At 44.4% G+C, this 25,908-nt stretch overlaps 1 protein-coding gene across 3 annotated transcripts in view; it reads left to right on the top strand.

Moving 5' to 3' along the window:
• Nucleotides 1-1,526: 1,526 nt before the first annotated feature.
• The window catches only part of DOK7 (docking protein 7), a 205,724-nt gene continuing 181,342 nt past the window's right edge, over nt 1,527-25,908 (top strand). For all 3 annotated transcript variants that reach the window (XM_088462233.1, XM_088462234.1, XM_088462235.1), the window contains exons 1-4: nt 1,527-1,728; nt 1,831-1,876; nt 11,442-11,672; nt 14,234-14,434. In XM_088462233.1, coding sequence (XP_088318359.1) covers nt 1,675-1,728; nt 1,831-1,876; nt 11,442-11,672; nt 14,234-14,434 — 532 coding nt within the window. In that variant the 5' untranslated portion in view covers nt 1,527-1,674. The remainder of the gene's footprint in view (nt 1,729-1,830; nt 1,877-11,441; nt 11,673-14,233; nt 14,435-25,908) is intronic.

Here is a 25,908-nt window from a genome sequence, read left to right on the forward strand (position 1 = left end):
TAACATTTAACTAGCACCTTCTAGAAAATAATAGCTAGAATCTGATTGGTTGCTATGGGCAACATCACTTCTGAAACTCACTTCTAAAAACTCTCACTTTAGTACATTTACCCCTAGAAGTGAATTTCTTGGAGCAGTGACCATGTGGCTATTGGAGATTGTCCAGATCTATTTATTTTAAATATGGATTAATAATATAAATGTGCAGTTTTCACTGAAACAATGAACTACATAGGGCCTTACAGAGAAAGTGCCATTGTAGTCCCTATGTAAAAATAGGCACAAGATTACCAGGGTAAACATTTAAATCATTGCAGAGTTATTTATTATGTTCATTTTTTTTTAAGGGAGGTCTTTCGGCTACTCTGTGGGAACAACAACAAAATAAAAGTAAATAAGTCAGTCTTAGTCAGCTGAACAGGCTTCTGGGAAATACAGTTAACATGGCTGACATCTGAGAGAGCATTTCACAATCTTGTTGTGTGACAGAATCCATGTAGGCATACTCTATTACCCTGAATAAAGTTCATCAGTGCAGCACAGGGATTTCTGATTGCAAAGATAACCTGTAAAATAGCTACTCTTAGCCTATGAAAAGAATACTGAGGTTCTTTAGACAGTGTTTGCATGTTAATAATGGGGTAATGGAAGCAAGGTCTACGGTGGCAATAGAGTGAGGTGGAAACGAATATTTAGGACAAATCGACAGTGTGGCTGCATGAGACCGAACACTGGGCCTGATTTAGACCCGGTCGCAAGCGCTGTGCGCTCACAACCGAGTCGATGGTGGCCCAGAGTGCATGCGCACGACGGAGCCGGCTCCGTCATGCGCATGCGCGAGACCCGGATAGCGACGGGCAATCCGTTGCTCCGGGTCTCGCACCAAAGGGGGTGTGCTGTCGATGTTGAGTGACAGCACGCCCCCTTTGGTGGGCGGGTGGTCACCCACAGCTATGTGAGCAGCCAAGAGGCCGTTCTAAAAAAAAAAAAATGCCCGGCCCTGATTCAGAGCGAGCGGCTCTGAATCAGGGCCACTGTGTTGAGTGTCATATCTCAGAAACAGTGACACTCTCAACTGAGGGAATATCTGGCTTTATAAATGAATGAACATGTGGGGGCTTAGACAAAACTTATAAATATCTTAATTGTAGCCGAGCAGTATTAATATCCTGCACTATGTAACTCATTCTCAGTTCGGGAGTGGGATTTGTTTGACGGCCCACTTCTCCTCTTCCATTCATAAGCCCCAAGATAAAGAGATAATAAGTTGGATTACGGCTTGCATGTCCAAACAGCCGTCCACTCCCACTTACTCCTCTTTCAGAATAAATCGTTCTATGCCGAATACAAGCTAACTGCACTGGAATCTTTACTTCATTTATGTCCTTAAAGAGTCCCCCCCAAAAAAAAAAAAAGATTAGACAGCTGTTAAATTTGACGTGCCCACTGGTGTGGGCGAGAGACTTGGTAAGAGCCGGTGGGAGGCGGCTGGAGACGTTAGTGCCCATTTGCTCAGCAGTCTGCGTGTGTGTCACAAAATTCAACTTTCCCTGTCTCTGTCTCCTGCCAGGCAGAGCTATTAAAGCTATTTTGAAAGTGACCCTTGGGCTTAAGTACATTCAGAAAGAGAGAGGGGAGAGAGGAGGGAGCAGCTGTTTGGAACCATGACTGAAGATGACGGATTCGGTTGTGGTGGAGGGTCAAGTCAGATTGAGAGATGGAAAAAAGGTCAGTGAAATGGGCATTTTTTCCCTTGGACGACAGGCCCTAGAATTTTAAATAGTTATTCGCGTGATTCCCTAACCGTATCCTGTTGTTTTGTCATTTCAGTGGAAGAATAGGTGGGTGTTGCTCAGAAAGCCTTCCCCTGTGGCAGGTACAGTCATTTTTATTTTGGGACCTTTGCTACTTGCATGGCGTTCAAACAATATGAACTAATAAGAGAACCTGTAGAAGCAGTTTGTAGTCTGTACGGTTAGATTGCAGCCAGCCAGTCTGCGTGTGAAGCTGTGCTATGCAGATAGATTGCACGGGGTACATGCTTTTGGGAACAAAACCGTATGTCTTGATGATTAAAGTTGTCGCCCCCTTTAAGTCTTTAGCGAAATATGAGAAAACCCTTTTATCGTTGTGATGCCAGTATTGTGTCGCTGAGATTAAAAAAAAAGTGAATTTCTTTCTTTCTTTGAAGTTCTTATTAACTGGGGTTGTTATTTCGGAATACCGAACGCTCTAGACAGAAAGGATGACATGTTTGTAGCTTGTGTGAGTATGGAGTCTGAACACAGCTACAGGTAGAGTAAATATTACAGATCAATAGTTAAAGTTGTTTCCTTCAGTTATATCAATGGGAGACAGGAGGGGCTGGTTACTTCAAATCGCATTGCACTTACAGAAATAGAAGTAGGACGCAGAAGTCTCTGCAGCGTGTATGAGAGCTGTAGGAAAAGGGGTGAGGGAAAGAGGACATTGAAAACTCTGCAGCCGGTTTTAGGACTCATCACAGACAATAGGTTATTGTGGAGAGAATAGTGACAGTTCCTATTTCTCTTCTAGGGGCCTATTCATCATCGAAGGCCATATGATGAAGTTTAGAACTCACTGTGAGGGATACTTTAGTATCCAACTCGCAGCGGGGGGAAGCCTGACACTTGAGCAATTCATCGTTGCTCCGGTGACTTAAGCAAACGCAGGGGGGGGTTCCGTCTGCCTGGAAACCCCCCTAACCAGAACACACCATGACCACAATAGAAATAGTAATATAATAGAATGTTACTAGTGCTGCATGTTCTTTTCAGTATCACAAATGAAATGATTAGCACCAAGTGTGGATCTTTTAAAATGTGTCAGCCAGTAATAAATATACCTGTGCACCAACTAGGAGATGTGGAAAACATGCACTGTTAGGGGTGCACTGCTATAGACCATCAATAGGGTTAATAATTAATACTGTATAGTGTAAGGAGAACGATATGTACATATATGGAATGGTGCCCACATCTGAAAAAAAACATTTTGCTCAGACAGGATGGCCCTACTGCCGCATCTAATGGCTTATTGTGATCGCTGGTCCTGTATATGCTGGAATTATGCAACACAATATACTTTATATGTAACATATTAAAGCTGGATAAGTGCTAATTATGCCATCTTCATGGACAGGCCACACTCACTCTAAAATCAAGAATTTGGAAACCCCCCTCTAGAAATCCTGCGTTTGCCACTGGGTGAGGAGACAACTGCTCCGAAAAGCAGTTGCCCCGGTGGAAAGTATCGCAGCTACTTCTGTAGCTACGTTACTTACCTGCTCCCCGTTGTCCTGGCAACGCATGCGTGAGGAGGCGGCGGAGGGATCCGTTCGGATACCTCTTCGCATCCCCGGAACTCTTTCCCATAGGAAGAATCGGGGATCCGAGAACAAGCACCGTCTGAAGATGGCGCTTGCTGTCGGCAGCAAACTCCGAAAACTTTCAGTTTTCTGAGTTTGCTGAATACCGGGGGGGGATTAGGGTTTGGGGGACGGGATCGATATGAGTGATGAATGGCCCGGTAACTTCAAAATACGGAAACTAGCATGGTTACTAGGCCATTTATCGTTTGATGAATAGGCCCCCTAGCCCTTATTTTCTGGATTAAATTAAATGGAATGTGGTAAGAGAATAGTAGCACAATTTACAAAGTTTGCAAATCATTGTAAAGTTTGTTTGTTTTACCATTGAAAGTATATACTGTGTGTAGGTGTGTGTATATATATATATTATATATATATATATAAAAATATATATTTAAGCAAATATGGAAACTCAGAATTCTAGAATACTAGATGCTACGTCGTCTGTACTTTCCATTGTAAAGAGATACATGTATGATGGAGGTGGCAGCACACCTGGTTAACGACCAAATAGGGTCACATGACCTGATGTTTCAACGTTTCGATTTATAAAAACCTGCTGATGAAACATCAGATCGTGTGACCTGACGGCGAGTCTTTAGCATATTTTCGCAGTTATGATCCGTGAGAGATCGCAGCTGCGATGGCACATTGCGTGCGGATCTGAATCTGCCCCAGAGAGTAGAAAGATCACTCAGTACTATATCATGTTGGGTTATCTGTATGACCAACTAGGCATATGGTTTTATGTTCATTTTATCTACCTTTTGCCTCTTGATTTTTGTTATTTCCTACATGATCCTGTTTTTTTTTTTTTTTTTACCAGTAAATAGTTTGGAAGGTGCAATTACATATGAAGAGCATGTTCACTCGTAGCGTTTAGGGAGGGATTAAGCTTACATCCCAGTGTACGATGTCTGCTTACTACCGCAGTTTCCAAAGCTCCGCCATTACAGTCCAGGTTTTAAGGATATCCATGCTTGTGTCCAGATGGTTAAATCAAATTGACTGAGGTAACCTGTGCTCAGGCATAGATATCCTTAAAAGCTGAACTATAATGGCGGAGTTTGGGAAACTGTGTTCTACCATACTCAGAGCTGTAACTATGGCTCGCACCGCCCGGTGAGGCCACACCCCCTCCATGTGATGTCACGTGGAAGGGCGGGGCTACGAACACTGAGCATTACAGCAGTGCCCAGGGCATCCTCAGGATGTACACGTCTTAGTGACGCTCCAGGCAGCACTGCTGCATAGTTTCTGGCTGCAGGGTGCTGTTCCAGGCACTCTGCTAACCAGTTACAGGAACCGTGGATGAGCGGCAGTGATCCCACAGGGTGGTGCGCTCTGTGCGGCCACGCCGCTCGCACTCCCCTAGTTACGGCCCTGACCATACTATTCATATATTTTTGTCTTCCTCTAGCAGTACAAAGTTGCTTTGCAGCCTAAACATTCTTATCTACACCCCTGTGGCTGCTGATATTGTAAAGTTTGATGCTAATAAATATTAAGTAATACAACCCTGGTAGTAGGAATAGACAATGAAAATAGTCACATCCCAGGGAGCAAAGATTCCCAAGGACAAATCTTTATAACCTGGGACTGCCCCTGTGGTTTTGACAAATGAACACAATTTACTAATCCTGAAATGATTCTCTCACTTTACAGGGTTTCTTGATTATTCTAGAAACCCTGTATTATGGCACAGTGGCCCAAAGCCAAAGTCTCTGTGTGTGCTAATAGTTTATTGTAATCTTTATACACTTTGGTGCTGATTCAGGGGTGGGGGCGCATTTAAAGCATCGGACGCAAGCAGCCAGTGTTTTAAATTTGTGCAAGACACACTGCACATACATCCCAAAGGTTACTGCCGGGGGATGCAGACCGGAAATGCATGGAGTGTTCCTGGGTGCTGACTGGCAGGTAAGTTCCAGAACCTGGAAGAAAAGTGATAGAGATTGGTATCACTTCACTATACACTTTTTGCAGTGACAGGCTCTCAGCGGGGCCTCTGTCCTGGTGAGAGGTCATTAATAAATCACTATGCAATGTTGTTCTAGACAGGTTGAGTCTCCCATATTCAAAATGTTTGGGACCAGGGGTATTTTGGATATCGGAATATTCTGTATTTTGGAATAATTGCATACCATAGTGAAATGTCTTAGGAATAGGGCCCAAATCTAAACACAGAATGCATTTATGTTCTATATACACCTTATACACACAGCCTGAAGGTAATTTTATACAATATTTTCAATAATTTTGTGGCTCAAAGTTTGTGTACATACATGAAATTCATTTATATGTCATATACACCTTACACACAGCCTATAGGTCATTTTATACTTTATTTTTAATAATTGTGTGCCTTAAACAAAGTTTGTGTACATTGAACCATCAAATATCAAAGGTTTCACTATCTCAGTCACTCTAAAAATATTCCGTATTTCAAAATATTTGGATATGGGAGACTCAACCTGTATTATATTTCAGTCAGAAAGGCTTTTTGCAGAGACAGGATTTGGGGGGGGGAGGCTCAGAGCTCAGTTTTGTGAATCAAAGGCAAGAGGGGATTTTTCTACTTACAGCAGGCCTTGAATAGCCTCTAGTTAACAAAATCTATCAGGTCATTGTAACGTTGGGTCCTCCTCTAAGTTAGAATGCGTCACCTCCTGACTGTACTGTCAAGGACGGATCATGTAACTAAATAAGTTATTTCAACAGAGACACTGGGATGGATGACTTATATTGTACTGCTATCATCTTCACATACGCTGCTCTTATTGCATTCATCATAGAAATAACGGGAAGCCGGCTTAAGAGCTGGAGTCCAACTAAGGCCCTTATTCAATTAGTTTAGCAACCGATACTTCTTCGCATGCCATACTTTTCGCCGTTACTGCGTGTTTTGGCCGCAAAAACTTTTCGTGCGCGCCCCCGCTATTTGCCATATTCAATTCCAAAACACGCGAAAACGCAACCCGGCGAAACTCAAAGAGGCGAAAAGTGCTGTCAAAAATGGGGAAATCAGCCTGACACCCCCAAAAGATGCACTAACATTGGGGATCAATGTAGAGGTCCCCGAATAGCCCTAATAAAGCTATTTGGGGTACTTAAGTTAAGTTGTATCAGTAGTCTCTAAGTAGTATCTTTGTACTAGTGGTGAAGAATGGCATTATCAGTATTTTTGGGTGAAAAAAAGTAGTCCTGTCAAATTTGGGATACTTGAAAATGGGTGCAAGAATGTTTCCAAGTCTCAAAAGTGAATTTTTAAAAATTGTGAAAACCCCCCCAGCATCAAACACATGCAATCAAAAAACCACCAAAGCCATCCTTGCAGACCCCCCCGAAAAAATCTATTTTGCTAGTTTTTATGCTTGTACACCAACTTTGATCTTTTTCGCCCCCAAAATTAAAGTACTTTTTTGGGGTGTTCATACTTTTTTTTAGGGATTTTTTTAATACAGATATCCTTTGGGGGGCTGTCCCAAGGGTTCTGAGTGGTTTCCCCACCTTTGCGCCCCATAATAATGATTTTGCACTTTTTTTCACCACCTATTCAAAACTTTTTTTGCCTATTACATTGCATTGACTTTCCGCGGACGCGAAAAGTGTTTGCAATTGAATAGGACGAATAGTTTCCGCCTGGCAAAATGATGTCATCCGCTATACTTTTTCGTGGATTCAGACTTTTCGCCGCTAATTGAATACGGGCCTATGGCTGGTAGGCAGTGACCAGAGGCCCTGGGAGTAGCACGACTAGAGGTATGGTGGGTGGCTGTCGTACATACAGGAGTCTCCTTGTAAAGACCTATATGTGTAGTATATATATATATATATATATATATATATATGATGTGTGTGTACATTCAGGGCTGTAACTAAGGTTGTGTGTCATGTGGCTTGCAGGGTGCCAAGGGACTCTCTAGGATAGCACCCTGCAGCCTGGAGTATTCTATGGATACTCCAGCTAGTGCTCCACTTCCTAGAAACAGTTGCCCCTCCACCTAAGGGTGACATCACGGGTTCAAGGGCGGAGCCGGCACAGGGTGCTCTCCCATTCAGTCACGGCACTGTGTAAATGTATAGTCCCTGCTGCTAGAGTTCATGTCAAGATGTCAGTACAGGGACTTTCTAATGATCACATTTGCTATGCGAAAAATTAGTAAAACAGATGAAATCTTTGTCTAATGCATCTATCTGAGAGCTGCGGGCAAAGGCTTCCATCAGATAATTATAAGGGTGCGATACATTTATGGAAACTTGTTATGCAGAATTTCTGAAAACTTATATTTTCTTCATTTCCAATGATTGCCGATGCTCTGAGAAAATGTTGTATATTCCATCCTGTGGCACCCAGCTCTACACCTCACTCTGGGGGAGATGTATCAAACCTTTGAGTCATTTGTTAAATAGGTTATGTAGGAGATATCACTGATATCGCCTGCTTGCCTTGCATCCCCGATGCCATCCTCATACACTAGTATGAGGACCCACATCCATCTAACTCTGAAAACTGGGGGGCCCATTAATTAATGAAGCTTATTACCAGCGGCATATTTAGTTTAGTATCGCAGTGATACAAATGAAAATGCCACCAGTATTCATCATTACTTACCCCTCCGGAGAGATCCAGCGATGTCCTTCTCGTTGGCAAGGTCCTCCGCTCAGCTGCTGGCAGCCTAATGTGAGTACTAAAGGGTTTATGCATCGTTGATAAATAGGGCCCTGAAATCTGTCCATGATCTGGAGCAATATTGAATGCTCTGTTGGCTTAATATGCACCACTGCAACTCGCTGTGAATCAGATACATTATTGAGGTGCTTTATGTGCTCAGTACTGAATATGCCCACAAGTGACGGTGCAAATAAACTTTTGCTGCCTAAACAAACCTTGTCTACTGCTCATTGTTCTTTATTAAATCAGCACTCTCATGAAAAAAATGAGGTGTCTATTTTTTATTTTTACCATAAATGCATGGCGGTAGGCTGTAAGAAGCTAGCTACTTACCATTTTTCGGGTGTGGAGTAACAGATAGACAGTAAAAAGGCAACAGTGTCTAGATAGACACCAGATGTTAGACAGTCAATAGGTCGACTGGGACAAAAGGTCGACAGGGACAAAATATCGACACACTAAAGGTTGACATGTAAAAAGGTCGACAGGTACAGATGGTCGACAGGGACAAAAGGTTGCCCCAAAAATGGTCGACACATTGGTTTTTTTTGTTTTATTTAGCCCTAATCTTGACCCGAACCCTCGCCTTGGTGCCGAACCCTAACCCCCCCTCCTTGCGGCTAACCCTAACCGTCATGATAGGCACCTGACCCTAACCGTCCCTTGTAGTGCCTAACCCTAACCCTCCGGGGGTGCGGGGGGTTACCCAAAAAATTGGGAGCCTCCTGCGAAAGCCGGGAGGGTAGGCGTGTATGCACTCACCTGTGTTTAAACACCACTCTCATTAATTAACTAGTGTAACACTGGTGATTGCAATCCTAGATCAAGTGGGAAGTCCAGGACCAGAGCATTTTGTACCTGGTGGAAAGGGTCATGTTGGAGGGTCTTTACTTGTCTACCCTCTGGAGAGAGATGCTTAAAAGGCACTTAACTTGCTGTTTAATGGAACAATGTGGGATTTCTGCTTTAAGAGTAAAACCCTGAAACCTTAAGACAGGGCCCCCTTAAGCATGAGAGCAACCCACAGTAGCGCTGTGAGCCTGCAATGAATTGGCGAAAACATGACAGGAGGTGTGTCCGCTGTACCTGGTTGCTAGGCAACTGGAAGCTCTGAATCAGAGCTACAAATACAATACTGTACCAACAAAATAAAGAGGCACCCGTTATCCGACCTAAGCCACCCGTCTGGTGTCTTTAGGGGATAGTTACCAAATCTTCTAAAGAGGACAAGAAAAGGCTTTGCCCATGGCAGCCAATCAAATTATAGCTTTTTTTTTCTTTTTTCTAGAGAATGTACTAAATAGCAAGAATCTGATTAGTTGCTATTGGGGAGATGTATCAAACATTCGAGAGAGATAAAGTGGAGAGGTTGCCCATAGCAACCAATCAGCTTATAGCTATCATTTATCTAGAAGTGTCTATACAATGAAAGTTAGAAGTTGATTGATTGCAAATGGCAACTTTTGCACTTTATGGGGGAGATGTATCAAACCTTGGAGAGAGATAAAGTACCCACCATTTAGCTTCTAACTGTCATTTTTAAAACAAAGCCTGTAAATTGACAGTCAGGAGCTGATTTGGTTGGTACTTATCTCTCTCTCTGCTTTATCTCTCCCCAAGCTTTGATACATCTATTCCATCTCTCAAAGGTTTGATACAGCTCCCCATTTATTAGTGGGTAATCGGTAAAGCATGTAGTCTGCGCTGTGCCTACCTTTTCAGGGTCGAGGCAGACTCTGACAGAGGGGCCCCTTATGCCTTCCTTAATCTGGCTCTAGGCATCCTTATACAATAAGTGAAATACACAGTCGAGTCACATTATTATGACCACCTTCTACATTTGACGTCAGCAGCGCGTAGCCCATGAAGTAGGCTTGGTGGGTATATAAGGTGTGCGATAGGCTGTCTGCACACATATCACTCGTCGTTGTCTTGAGTAAAAGGGGCAATTTATCCGAGTTGCAAAAAAGGATGATTATTGGCTTTCGGGCCAAGAGTGGCGTATTTCTGAAACAGCGCAGTTTGTGTACGGTTCGCGTGCTGCTGTGGCGAAGGTGTATCGTGACTGGACAAATGGCACCATTGCGAATAACGAACGTGGAAACTGCGGAGCACCATGTTCCATTGATGTGAGGTGAACGTTGGCTACGAAGGTGCGTGAGGGCTGACTGACACACTACAGTGGAGCAGATCAATGTCAAAATTAACCTGGGGGACACCAGACGTGTGTCTAAAACGACAGTTCAGCAAAACCTGCTGGGTTTGAGGTTCCGAAGCAAATGGATGGTCACTGCTCCTATGCTAACGAAGGTGCATTGTTGGAGAAGGCTTCAATTTTTCACGCTTGCATCGGAATTGGACCTTCGCTGATTGGCAAAGGGTTGCCTTCGATTAGTCACGTTTTCTGCTGCATCGAACAAATGGACGTTGGCGTGTCAGACAAGAAACATCGGAGAACAAACACCCTGCAACCATTGCTGGAAGAACACAAGCTGGTGGTGGCAGCGTTATGGCCTGGGGAATATTTTCATGGCATTATTTGGGCCCACTCATCCATGTGGAAGGCACCTGTAAACGATTTGCTTATGAATCCATCCTTGCAGAGCAGGTACACCCATACATGCTGATTGTCTTCCTTGAGGCGGATGGATCCTTCTAGAAAGACAACGCGACATGTCACACGGCTAGAAATGTCCGATAGTGGTTGGACGAGCACGACCAAGACTTTCAAGTACTTCCCTGGCCCCCTAATTCCCCAGACTTGAACAAAATTAAGCGTCTGTGGGACCACCTAGATCGTTGTGTTCGCTCTATGGATTCTCCACCACGCACCCTCCAGCAGCTGTGGGATGCACTGCAGTCAGCATGGCTCCAGATACCTGTGCCAACCTAAAAGCACCTTATTGAGTCACTCCCAGCCCGTCTAGCTGCTGTACACAACGGTTACTCTGCCTATTAGCTGGTGGTCATAATAATGTGACTCGACTGTGTTTACGCCCTAAATCTGACACATTCCTTCATGGGCTTTAAGTTATATTCGTCCAAAATGATCTTACTTTACATGCTGTGTAACTCACACCGGAGAGCAGACAGACGTCCAGTCTGCGTGTTACCGTTATGTACACTGGCTGTGGTCGTGCGTAGGTTTAAATACAGAATGGACAAAAATAATATATATAACATGATATTGCTAGTTTTATTAGCATAATACAGAATGTGAGAAGAGAATATCATTTATATAGCTGCGCTCTGTATGGAACAATGAAAAAAGTGACAGGAAATGAAACACTTCATTAAAGTATTCTTCATGTCTAGGCAAATCCATACGTCATACTGTGCACTGTCTTATCTGCATATTGTATCTGTTACTTTCAGATTGCTTGCTGATGTTAGTGTACAAAGACAAGTCAGACAGGACGAAGGGGCACAAAGAGAAGGCCAGCATCACCCTGGAAGATATCTGTGGCTTGGACGCCGGGCTCTCGTACGAGGGCATGAGCCAAACTCTTGCAATTATCTGTTTCTCACAAGTCGTTATGCTGGGGTTTGACAATAAGGAAATTATGAATGCCTGGGATGTACGGATACATTACAGCTTAGGAGAAGGTAACCTATCCTGATTTCCTGAGCCTTAGAATCAAGGCCTTTCTTTGCATAGTAGCCACACCAAACATGAACAATAGCACACCCACCCATGTGTCTATGGTAGCGCCGACTATAAATACAGCCCTGCCAATAACCAATCACCTAGTACAGCCCTGCCAGTAACCAATCACCTAGTACAGCCCTGCCAACAGCCAATCACCTAGTACAAAGTGATGTGAGAAAATGTCAAAGGTCAGCGGAGTTGGGAAAGGGGCTCATTTCCCAACGTTTACTCCAAATCATTAGTGTGATGAATCCTTTGGGTAATTTAGGGTCCCAGTTATCAAAGAGTTTTATCATACGCAACCAGCCAATTAGCTCCCAAATGTCATTTTTCAAACAGATGACAGTTGGGAGCTGATTGGCTGGAGCACCATTTATCACACACAATGAGTTTTAAAACTCGTTATGTACGGTAGAACTCATTGATCAATGGGCCCCATAGTACTGTCAGATTGGATTACAGTTTTATAGACTCTCAGTAAATTTACTGATGAAAGGTGACTTATGCCCAACACTCACCTGTCAATACTCTACACCCACCGCCCAACTTTAATTTTATTTACTCCAGGTAACAGGCAGCTCGGTGTCCCAAAACCTGGCAAAGAGATTTATTTCAGTAAACTGGTGTGCAGCAAGCTGTATGATATACATGTAAGGGGCGTAACTATGTATTTTAGGCCCCATAGTAAAAGTTTGTAAGGGCCCCTATGTACCACCCAATGGTGAAAAATGTATATAACACCTGCAACTTTGGCAAGGAAGATGAGCCCCCCTCAGCTCTGGGCCCCGTAGTAGCTGCAGCCCTTGCACCTATGGTAGTTACGCCGAAACATACTGGTATACCCACTAGTAACATGAAATAAAAGTGACAAGATATTATCAATATATTACATGACGCAATAACAATGTATAGGGCAGAAAGTGGTTTTCCACCTCCAGTTCAATACATGACATTCTGCAACTATTACTAAATACATTGCTGTCATTTTACTTGCTTTACTGCCATTTTTGTGCTTATTATTTCTATATTAGAAATTTCATCAGTGACATCTTCATCCTCTTAAACAAGACGACTGAACAACTTTGATCAAATACACTAGACATCACTAATTAATTAGTCAGATCAGGCTGTATGATCATTAGGCAAATATGTTTGTGGTTTTTCATCAGAATCTATTTGTAATCTGACATGTGGTATTTAAATTTCCGTGTTTCTGTGTTATATAGTTATCAGGTCAGCACAGTTATTTCTTTATTTTTTGGACCATGGAAAGTTGATTAAAATGGCTCAATGAATCATGGGTAAAATTGACATCTCTCTAATTAAAGACAGATATTGTACTTTGACTACATTATGTGGAAGATAAGTGAGGTTACTGCAGCTATGTAATGCCCAAAGAGCTTACAACCAAGATGCAGCTACAGTATCAGGGATAGCGGAGAACGACAATTACTTTACAGCTGTTACTTAACCGTGCTGGAAAATGAGTCTGTAGCAAGGGAGGGGTGTTCTTTAAAGAAGTAAAAATTAGTTGTCTATATTCAAAATATTATTGTATTAGGAATGGCAGTAAAAATGTCAGGCACTAGCACAAATGGCGGTGTAATTACAATGTGTGGGTGTGCCCCCACCACATTTAGGCCCCTATTTACTACAATGTGTATTTGAAATGCAGATTGTAGTGTGATAATTTCGCCTAATTTCGCATTGCGAATTTAAGAATTATCATGAGAATGTATCAACATTCCCAAGCAGGGACAGAACTTGTGAGAAAGCTCTGTCCCTGCGAATCCTCAATGCACTGTTCACTGTATTATTCTCAAAAAGTCCAGAGACAGTGCCTCCGCGCATGCGCCGATGCCAGCTAATGCCACCCCCAGCCCGTCTGCCTGTCAGAGCAAAGCAGGAGATGGGGAACTGGGGGGAACCATACTTAACGCCATCTCCAGATGGCGATGTTATAGCAGGGCTCCCACCCGGTATTCTTTCACAATCCCCCCCTTAGTAAATTTCAGGCAGATCGCATTTCCCATTCTCATGAAAACTACTACAATTGCCCTTTCATACATTTCAGGGAAACTAAAATAATGTGAAAAGGGTGTAAAAAAATAGATGGATAAATAGAGCCCTCAGACTCTTGAGGCCCCATCCGCCGATGCTGTACGGCTGGTAGAGCTGAAGGGGGCAGGGTCTCACCGTGTTTGGGGTTGGAGCTGTGCCTCTTTGCAAGACCTAGGTTCTGGTCATTTATTTTCTTTTGTTAAATCAGTTTGGGTTTGAGCCAAAAGAATAAAAATATGCAAATTTGGAAAACGTTTAGTGACATTAAATGATTACATTGTTCATATTGTTATTATATTACCCCCTACTATGGACGCATTGGGCCTGATTCTGAGTCACAGGCAAAAGCGCACGCAGCAACGTCTATTGGCGGTCGCCTGTCTGCGACTATATGCAAATGCAGCTACAATGTTCGTGGAACTTCATACCTCAGAACTTACTTCTCCTTTTCTCTCAGTGCACAGATTTCATGTTGGAGTACTGCCCGGCACCAAGCTAGAAAGTGGACCTGCTACTCTGCACTTGTGCAACGATATCTTGGTGCTCGCAAGAGACCTTCCACCTGTCGTCATTGGTCAGTGGAAGCTGTCAGACCTGAGACGTTATGGAGCTGTGGCGAATGGATTTGTCTTTGAGGGCGGGACGCGGTGTGGCTACTGTAAGTACTGTCGTACATGTGATAATACATAGCTTTGTAATCGTAGGAGGTTTATACGGCTGATGGTGCAAAACAATGTTGTTGTGTTTTCTTGTGACTGGTTCGTAGTGACGGAGTCTGTATCTCTGTGTAATTGTGGCACAGTAGTGTTACGTATATCTCTATAGTGACCACATGTGATGATTTGGAGATAAAGGGCCTGATTCAGAGCCACTCGTAAGTGGCAGCTCGTTCGCTCCGAGCGATGTTTGCCCAACTGCGCATGCGTACGGATCGTTATACGCATGCGCGAACCAGTCAGTGCGGCCGAAATTCATGTGCTCGCAAAATAGCGAGTGCCTGCTAATTTGAGTGACAGAATGAGGCATATGTGGGTGGTAACAGGGGAAGGTGTTTGAAAACGGGGAGTGGAAATCCGATCGCAGGCGTGCTTAAAGGTCAAAACGGGCGTTTTAAGGGAGTGCATAATTAATACAGCAGCGTCATTGACCACGTCACTTGGTTTTTTTTAACTCAGAACTGCTCGCAAAATTGTGGTAGCAAATACCAACCACAAGAATAGCGAGCAGTTCATACCCTGTTCGATGTACTCGATTAATCTAATAAATAGCGGACATGACGTAGGATGCGAGCGGACAGGGGGCGTAGTTTCCCAAAAAACGACCGCAAGTTTTGTTCGCTCGTTCAGACCTAGAGGCGTGAACAGACCGCAAACAGCGAACGGTTCATTTGAATAGCCACCCCTATTTTCTGGACGAGCGAGCGCAAATAGCGACCGGCTCTGAATCAGGCCCAATGTGTTGAACCTTGAACATCCATTTGTTGCTTTCTAAGCAGACATTTTTGTATACTTCATCCTGTGACTATAGTGTTTGAATAACCAGCTTGAGCTCAGTAGATACATATTTCAGAAAGGTTACCCTGAATTGTGACTATGTTTTTGCAAACTTTCTAACAAAGACAAGTGTTGGTGTTTCCCAAAGCAACCAATCAGATTGTCGCTATCACTTTATTAATGTACTAGATACAGATATACCCAGGTATATCGTTGCCGCAGGCGACCGCGCCTCCATAGGGATGCATGGTGCGATCGCAGTGCACGCCAAAGCGCACCGTAGTGTATGTAGGCACAGGGAATCACATTGGCACGATGTAACTGGGCGTGTCTGTGTCTCTGCACTCTGTAATAGTGACGGCGCACAATCCCTTGCGCCATGAACACTTGCACCAGCCCCGTGGCAGACGCAGTCTCACCGTCTGACTATGGCCTCCAATGGCCGTGCGTCTGGGAACACAGCCGATGTCACCGACACTCCAGCAACACTCCCATAATATGCCCATGAGACTGAACTTTTTTGCGTTCACTTCTAGCCACCTCCCAGTCACCGCCAATTACTTTTCCGCCCCATTTCTGGTACCGTCTGCCCTGATCGCAACAGCGCGTTTATGCATATTCTCTGCGTAACGCATGCGCTGCTTGGAGTTTTTCTAGAATTTTTGTCACTTGAGTAGTAGTAAATATACGCTGCATTTAGTGCGTGTTGTGTGCGGCTCGGAGCCAGGCACTAGGTATTTTGAAGTCCACAGTCGCAGTTTGTTGGTCTTGGTTCAGGGGATGTTGGCAAGAAAGGTCTCAGGTTTGTGAATGAAAAGTCATGTACGGACATTTCTATTCTTTATCATGATCAGAAATTGCTTACAGATGTTGTATCGTTAACTTCTGCCACACCTGTCACTGATATGGATGTTCCCTGCATTACGCAGAGAATACGCTCAAAGATTCTGAGCGATCGGGAGAGACGGTATCAGATATGGAGCGGCAAAGTTCCTGGGCGTGTTATGGGAGTGTTGCACGTGCGAGTCAGTATCTCCTTCAGGAACAACCTGATGCCAGCAGACAGCTGCTATCACAACGATCTGTGTGCAGATTGTCATTGAAGTGCAGTAAAATATACTGTGACAAGACCAGGAAGTACCTCCCACTTAGCGAATAAAAGGAGATCTAGGACACACACCCAACATGCTCTGAGGAAGACCCAAAGGTCAAAACGCGTTAGTGGCTGCAGGTGTTCATATGTGGAGGCGACCAGACCAGTGATTCATGGACTTTGTAAGCATTGGGATCCTATTGTGCTTTCTGACCTCTTAGGACTATCCGGTACCGGTAACCTAAGGGTATCAGTAACCTAAGGGTCCCAATGCTCACTAATAGGATATGTGTCTGTCTGTCAACTTCTACTTATTATTATTTTTCTCATCTCCCTTATTGAAGGGTAATTGTATTCATTTCATCCACTGTACTAAGTACATATATTTGTCATAGTCCCTTGCCGATGGGTAGTTTTTATTGTTATTTGTGTTTGTTGTTATAATAAATGTGATATATAATCTTTTATGACTCAGGGGCCTATTCATTGATCTCGCTGCAAGGGATCCAACTCGCAGCGGGGGGAAACGTGATACCAGAGCAATTCTTCATTGCTCTGGTGCGGGGACAGCTGCTCCGAAAAACAGCTGTCCCCTTGGTTAGTACCGCAGGCGTTACTTACCTCTCCCCATAGGCTACGCATGTGCGACCTGATGAAGGAGCGGGGATCCGAGAACAAGGGCCATCTGAAGATGTTGCTTTCAGTTTTCGGAGTTTGCTGAATATCAGGTGATCCATTTTTGACACTTGATGATGAATGGAATGGTAACTAAAATATGCAGAAACTAGTGTTTCCGCATGGCTACCGGGCCATTTATCGATGACGAATAGGCCCCATAATGTTATATGAGCTTTCTTCAGAGGATATTTTTCCAGTGCTAGTGTGATTTTTCACTACCTATAGTTTCTTCATTTGTCCTTGAGGTGAAAAGACTAGGATTATCACCAGCTGCAGGCGTATCTCTAATGGGTGCAGGGTATGTGCAGTGCACTCGTAACCTAGTGTCACTGCACTGTGTACCAAGAAGCCCTATACCTGCGACCGGTGGACTCCTTAGGGTGATATATTATATTCCAGAGCCTCTGACATCTTCTGCATATGCACCATTATTTCTGAAAGTATCATACAAAATATGGCCGCCGGGGGAGAGAAGAAGGAGACCATCTGCATGGAGCGGTGTGGGGGAGGGGGCACGGCATATGGGCCTCCTAGCCTTTAATAAGCCTCTGGTGGGACAGGTAATGATGAAGTAACTTGCTGCACATCGTACCAACATGATCTAAATGTAATTGCCAACCAAATGTCTATTTGTGTCTGTATGCTTGTGTCTGACAATTCCTCTTTATGCAAATGCTGATCTGTCTGATCAATCTATGGGGTCTGTTTACTGCAATCATTTGATAAAGCTGATGCTTTTCTATAGCTGCTTATATCTGCAATATTACGGAAATGCTGGGTACACACTAGATTGATGGGTCAGCCCGTTGGCTGACCTATCTGATGATTGGTAAGTGCATATATACTTACCAGTCCCCCCCCCCCCAATGTGTCGGGCCTGACGGCACAACTGGGCGGGCATTTAAATTTGCCCATCCAGTTAGCTGTCACTCACCGCCGGGACACTGCTGAATGTGTATGGGCGATCGTCAGGTCGCCCGTAAACACAAGCAGATGCACCAGTATATCTGCATACAATGTCATTCACAGACATATGGGGGGTACACACTTGCCAACGTGCTCGCAATATATCTATTGCTCAATTGAATGGGCGATATATACCCAGCCAGCTTAAGTCTCCATTTGCTGCAATCACTCATTAAAATGGGAGGCTGAGCAATACTGGGCTAAAGTGTGTTGTAAGCAGCATTTACTGACAATTTACCGTGTCATGTTCTTCATAGATTTGTGACATTCCATCAAATAAATTCTATGTCTCGCAGTTACTTTACCTATTACTAAACGTTATGAAAAAAGCTGCTTAGCAACTGTCACTATGACACGGACACGTCGCCTCTAATTCTGTTTGTCAGTTCCATTAATCTTCTGTTCTCCCTTCTCCTGATATTCTTGTCTTCACTATATTAATAGTTCTCCTGTGTAATCATCCTGCTCTGCGACAGATTGTGGTTGTTCCCCCACTCTCAGGTATAGATGTGCTCACAGTCTGTATGTTGTTTATAGGAATAGAAACTTATGGAATGTTACGTAAGCTTACAGAACATGTGCGATAGAATGTTCTGCATGATGAACACTCATTTAGAGGCAAATATACATTATAAATTTTAAAGGGGCCTATTCATGATGTTAATTATCCAACGGACCCCGATAATTAACATTCTAACTCGCCGCGGCTACCGGTACAATTTAGCATTGTGCCGTGTGGGGTTGCGGCTGAAGTGATATCAGCTGCCTCCGCGAGCGGCTTCACTGCTCCTTTCGGAACAGTGAATCTTTTCACTGCTCCAATCGGAGCAGTGACGGCGGTGTGCATGCGCGACCTACAGGTCACGCATGCACACAAGAGCCCCGACGTCCAGTGGAACGAGCCGGACAGGGACGGAGGGATCCGAAAGGATCCCTTCTCGCAACCCGGACCTTCTTCCCATAAGGAAGAGCGGGTAGCGATCCACAAGCGGGGGTATTCGCCATCTGAAGATGACAAATGCTCCTGCAGTCAAGTTCCGAAAATATAATATTTTCGGAGCTTGATGAATTCTGTCCCCATACTAGTGTATGGGGACAGCGGGCCATTCCGCAAACAAAAGGTAAGTAGGAGATATCTATGATACAAGTGTATGGGGACAACGGGCCATTCCGCAAACCGAAGGTAAGTAGGAGATATCTATGATACAAGTGTATGGGGACAACGGGCCATTCCGCAAACCGAAGGTAAGTAGGAGATATCTGTGATACAAGTGTATGGGGACAACGGGCCATTCCGCAAACAGAAGGTAAGTAGGAGATATCTATGATACAAGTGTATGGGGACAACGGGCCATTCCGCAAACCGAAGGTAAGTAGGAGATATCTATGATACTAGTGTATGGGGAAAGCGGGCCATTCCGCAAACCGAAGGTAAGTAGGAGATATGTATGATATCTCCTGCTTTACCTACTTAATAAATGGCCTGAATACTTAATTTTCACAATTGCAGGTGAAAATGTGCTTTTTCACCTGCTTTTGTGAAAATTAAGTGATGATGAATATGCCCCATAGTAAATTACAAATTACAATGTACCATAAATATACAGTTGATGTGAAGCAAAAGCAAGGAGATCCTGTTTTAAGATTGCAATACAGTACAGTACAATACAGTACAAAAGGGCCTGAATAATCCCGACAATCCCAGTCACATTATTTTACACCCTCATCCAGGGGAGAGTTATGCATTGACTGTTCCTGGCTGAAAATGGCATAAAGATAATTCGCAATTGTCCCAATTCTGCAGGAAGAGTCTCAATCTGAGGACTCTGTCCAGCCGTCCTCCAGTAGGAAGCAAAGTCCTTATCTGAGGACTCTGTCCTGCTGTCCTCCAGTACAGTAGGAAGGACAGTCCTGATCTGAGGGCTGTGTTCCGCCGTCCTCCATTATAGTAGGAAGGACAGCCCTGATCTGATTGTGGGCTGTGTCCCGCCGTCCTCCAGTACAGTAGGAATGACAGTCCTGATCTGATGGCTGTGTCCCACCGTCCTCCAGTACAGTAGGAATGACAGTCCTGATCTGAGGGCTGTGTCCCACCGTCCTCCAGTACAGTAGGAAGGACAGTCCTGATCTGAGGGCTGTGTCCCGCCATTCTCCAGTACAGTAAGAAGGACAGTCCCGATCTGAGGGCTGTGTCCCGCCATCCTCCAGTACAGTAGAAAGGAAAGTCCCGATCTGATTGCTGTGTCCTGCCTCCTCCAGTACAGTAAGAAGGACAGTCCCGATCTGAGGGCTGTGTCCCACCGTCCTCCAGTACAGTAGGAAAGACAGTCCTGATCTGAGGGCTGTGTCCTGCTATCCTCCAGTACAGTAGGAAGGAAAGTCCTGATCAGAGGGCTGTGTCCCGCCATCCTCCAGTACAGTAGGAAGGAAAGTCCCGATCAGAGGGCTGTGTCCCGCCATCCTCCAGTACAGTAAGAAGGACAGTCCCGATCTGATTGCTGTGTCCTGCCTCCTCCAGTACAGTAAGAAGGACAGTCCCGATCTGAGGGCTGTGTCCCACCATCCTCCAGTACAGTAGGAAGGACAGTCCCGATCTGAGGGCTGTGTCCCACCGTCCTCCAGTACAGTAGGAAGGACAGTCCTGATCTGAGGGCTGTGTCCTGCCATCCTCCAGAACAGTAGGAAGGAAAGTCCCGATCAGAGGGCTTTGTCCCGCTATCCTCCAGCAGGACAGTTGGGAGGTATTTACCGTTAAACATTTATTCGCCCAAGAGTAAACAGGTGTTTGGAGAAAAAGTGGTGATGATGTTTCCTAGTGCTTCATTAGTTCTTTGTCATGGTCACACCTGTATTGTGATGCAGCCAGAGGAGTAGGGTGGAACCATGGTGCCCGGAGAAAGTGCATGCTGTAGTGCCCCCTACTTCCCCCTCCCTGTACTCAACTATGCCAGTGGGGTATGGCCAGCCTGCGGGGGAATAATGAAGAGAAAAAACAGCAAACAGTGGCAGTATCACGCTGGGGCATTGAGGTCCCATCGGGGGAATGGAATGCTTCGGTGATGTATCTGACAGTAAAGGGATAGTTGCTTTGGCACTGCTTTATTTATGTATAGCACCTAGGATCTGACTTTTATCTCCTTTGAATCATTGTTATTAGTCAATAGAGGAAATTGTATTATATATTCTGATCATTTAACTTAAACTGACAGAATACATGTGCTAGAGTGAGATTCCACAGGGTGCACAGCTTATTACTGCAATTACTGCCCCAAGCAGCTGTCACTGGAGTGGGAACACCTATGGGAAGCTCCATTCTCAGCTATGCTCCTACTCCGCAAATATACATTGCACTTATATTAATGTGAGTACTACTAACCATGTCATGTTCTGTCTACCACCATTATTATTATTTCAGGTCTCCTAATACAGTATTTTTTAAAAGATCTTTGAAATAACACTTTGTTGTCATGCCTAGGAACACCTCATTACTTTACATAGCAAAGCAGTGACATTTTTACAACTCATACCTTAAGAAAAGGAGAGGAGAGGGGTTGTGACAGAAGCCAATAAGAAAGGAGAGGAGAGGGGTGGGGACAGAAGCCAATAAGAAAGGAGAGGAGAGGGGTGGGGACAGAAGCCAATAAGAAAGGAGAGGAGAGGGGAGGTGACAGAAGCTTATAAGAAAGGAGAGGAGAGGGGTGGGGACAGAAGCCAATAAGAAAGGAGAGGAGAGTGGAGGTGACAGAAGCCAATAAGGAGAGGAGAGGAGAGGGGAGGTGACAGAAGCCTATAAGAAAGGAGAGGAGAGGGGTGGGGACAGAAGCCAATAAGAAAGGAGAGGAGAGGGGAGGTGACAGAAGCCAATAAGAAAGGAGAGGGGAGGGGCAAAGAGCTGATCCCATGGTAGAGAGGGGAGGGAATTAAAGAGGTGAGAAGTGAATGTAATCATTATGACAGGAAAGGGGAGGTGACAGAAGATGATCACAGAGGAGGGAGGGCCGGAGGGGAGGTGACAGAAGATGATCACAGAGGAGGGAGGGCCGGAGGGGAGGTGACAGAAGATGATCACAGAGGAGGGAGGGCCGGAGGGGAGGTGACAGAAGATGATCACAGAGGAGGGAGGGCCGGAGGGCAGACAATCTGGGCAGTTTGAGGGAGCATGAAATGTAGAAACGGATCTCAGATCTGTAACTTATTTAGGATATAGAGCAAACAAACCGAGATAAAGCTAACAGGCGGCCGTCATACTGTGCAGCGCCCCATGAAATCCTGAAACCTGAATGGCGCCCTCTGTCCATTTTGGCGCCCAGAGCTCATGCTCCACTGGAACCACCCTCGCTACTCCCTTGGATGCAGCCATGCCCCCATTATGATGTGACCACGACCCTTTCCCAATTCCTGGATTGTAAATATCGGGAAGTATGCATCATGCTATTTTATTTCAGAGGTGCCGAAGCTGCGCCGGGCCCGAGGAAAGAAGGGGGCGTGACCAATCGCAGGAGGCGTGGCCATGCCCCTTAGGAAAAAAAAATAAATCATTGCACACCTGGGGAGGGGGGTGCTGTGAACCCCTCAGCCCGGCGCATAGCCAGTGGGGGGCGTGATCAGTGTGCTTAGCAGCCGAGAGCAGTCTCCCAGTGCAGCCCAGCACACAGCAGCGTGCTGGGCTGCTTTGATGTAAGAGGGGGAGGGAGGGGGGGGTGTTCTCCTGCTCACATCCCATCATAGGCTACCGTCTTTGGCAAGGAATATTCACTCCATTAGTGATCACTGGATGATTGCCTGTGTCAGCCACAGGATTTCCAAGAACCTAAAGGATTAAAAAATAAGTGGTGAGATGCATTATAAAATATAAAGTAACAAAAATCAATTCAGTGGCAGCTATTCATTTACAGGATGCAATAGTAGAAATCTGCACTATACCCATAGCACCCAATGAGACATTTGCTCTTAGGGGTAAATTTACTAAAGTGAGAGTTTTTAGCAGTGGAGATGTTGCCCTTAGCAACCAATCAGATTGTAGCTAGTATCTTCTAGAAGGTGCTAGTTAAATGTTAAGTAGAGTCTGATTGGTTGCTATGGGTAAAAATATTTTTTTCCATAGAAGAAAAGAATGAGAACTGTGGGTGCACTCTGGGGATTAGTTAAGGCTTTCTTATTGTTTGTATCACCATCTTTAATTAAAATATAACCTTTATTTTACTATTTTAAAACCGTTTTCAAATGTTACAAACTCAAAATAATTAATAAAAATGATAGTATAGATATGTGACAAAAAGTATTAGAAATAAAGTGATGTTTAATAATAAATGACCACTGTATCTTGTCTTATTTGTTGGTTACATATATCTCTTTCCTTATTATATTAATCTTAATACATAGGGGCCTATTCATCAACACTAAAATAAAGTTTTTAAGGACATTTTCCTTAATTACTGTTATTTTAGTATTCATGAACACATTTATCACAGGTTAAGTCCGCCTGCATTCATTTCCACACTCCCCATACATTAGTACATTAGTATGGGGATATGGAAATTAGGCTATTCATCAAATTCACACAAACTTAACCCATCTGTAGGCAGTGCGGAGCATGCGCTGGTTTTACAGATGTAACAGCGCATGCGCAGCACTGTTTCCAGATGCGATAAGGTAGTGTAGAGAGGGAAAAGTATCTATTTCCCGAAAAGCTGTCATCGCAAAAATGACAGCTTTTCGGAAGAGATACTTATGGAGAGGAGGAATGATGAATTCCACCTATAATTAGGTCAGTGTTGACTAACCTTGACACTCCAGCTGTTATGGAACTACATAACCCAGCATGCACTGCTACAGTTTTGCTATTAGGGCATGTTAAAACTGTGGCAGGGCATGCTGGGATATATAGTTCCACAACAGCTGGAGTGTCAAGGTTAGCCAACACTGAATTAGGTAGAACTCCATGCGAGTTCTAAACCTAATTATCTCTAGAGAATTTTTAGGTTTAATGAATAGGCCCCTCTATATTTGTTTCGCTTTTTATTAAAGCAGCCTAGTCTGTTATTTTCCCAGACTTATCACTTTTATTTGTATCTAACTTATAGCAACATTGTTAGAGAGTTTCTCTCTTGTATATGTTTGACAATTCTTATGTAGCAGCTATGGGCAACATCTCCACCTTTCTAAAAACTCACTTTAGTAAATATACCCTTTAGTGTCTAGCCTATAGTAAGCTATTTGCTGATTGGTTGCTATGGGCTATTATTCTGTATTAGTAAATAAACCTTACAGGCCCCATGAAAATGATTAGGAAAGACAGTAGTCACATGCCTTTCCCATAAGCAGAAGAGAAATGTCCATGTTATGTACTTTTATTTTTTTTGCTGACGTGCCCATGATCACAAGAGCATTAACGCGACACAAGTATACAGGGTGCACAATTACCATTCCATTGTACAAATACCGTGTTACTTTACGGCATGCGTTTGTGCGACGTTGTAGCACGGGTAACCTCTCTCACTGCTGCATATTATGCATTTTCCACATTGTATATAAAGTAGCCGCTAAGGTCAGCTAAATTTAAACTAAAAGGTGAGGTAAAGAGGCCAGCGTAACTGATCCACACTTGTCATGTAAAAATAAACGTATGGTGCGCTAGCAGATACTATACACAACTATGTTATTTGTCTGTGGAAGGAGTTCTAAACAGCATATCACATGAAACTAACTGGTACTGAGCGGTAATTAGATCAAAGTTAGGCACTGAGGGTCTCATTTAGAATTCGGAGTAAAGCAAAAATAACTTGCTGCTGGATAAAGCTTATTGCAAAAACAAAAAGGTTGCAAATGCTTTTATTATTTTACATGCTGGGAAAATACTGGCTGCTTTTTCATGTAGGTCACAAACATTTTATACAGTGCAATTTAGAGTTGAGTTAGGACAAGCCCCCTCCCAACTCAGGGCCTGATTCAGCAAGGACCGCAATTGCAAAGCTGCACGCAGGCAGACCATCGGCCGGCTGCGTGACCCATGGGGTCCTGCAGCCAGTCGCCACTGATTAGAGTAAGAGGCCAGGAAAACTCTGTCAGCCGAAGGAGATCCTGGCTTCTTCCCTCCCCCCCAACGGAGGTGACACGCCTCCGTTTCAGAAAACGGTGGCCATCAACGCTCCCTCCCCGCCCAAAAACGCCAGCAGACTGACAGTCTGCTGGCAGTCTCCGTGCGGCCTCGCAGACCCGTTCTGCACTAGCCTGCACTGCTGAATTAGGCCCTCAGTCTGCATATTTTATATGTTTGCCCATCGTAACCCCAGCATCAAATGGAAAAAGCTTCTCCATTGGATCAAAAATATCAATGGTTGCCAAACACTTGTTTCCAATGGCCAAACACTTGTTTCCGATGGCCATGCCTAGTTGCTGGAAAAACCCCAGACTGCTAGACTAAAGCTGGCTACACACTAAACGATGTGTGCACCCAGCGATATCGAACGTGGAGAATTTGGTGGGGGTGCCAGCATCGGTAAGTGCATACACACTTGCCGATGCTGGCAACGACGAACGACGCCAGGGGGGGGGGGGCTGCGGGGCCATGCTGCATGGCATCGCTGATGATATCCCTAGAATGTACTGTAAATACAAACGACTGGGAATATCGTTAACGACCCACGGGAGCACTCATTGTTAACGATATAGTGCGTACACACCAGATGATAAAACAAAATTGCTGCAACGATGTGTCGTTATCGGCAATATCGTTTAAAATAATGTCTACTGTGTACGCAGCCTTAATTCCACTACAGGGCAGGAGCGATGCCCTCTAGGTTAAGAGGTAAGTCTCCTGTGTTTGTTAGGTGACACGCGGCATATTGCTCCGGCGAGCTACATAGCCACGTTGTCTCCCTCTCGGACCACAGCGCGCACCCC

This window comes from Taudactylus pleione, unplaced genomic scaffold (assembly GCF_031769625.1).
Source record: "Taudactylus pleione unplaced genomic scaffold, aTauple2 ptg001166l, whole genome shotgun sequence".
In the NCBI taxonomy this organism is placed as follows: domain Eukaryota; kingdom Metazoa; phylum Chordata; class Amphibia; order Anura; family Myobatrachidae; genus Taudactylus; species Taudactylus pleione.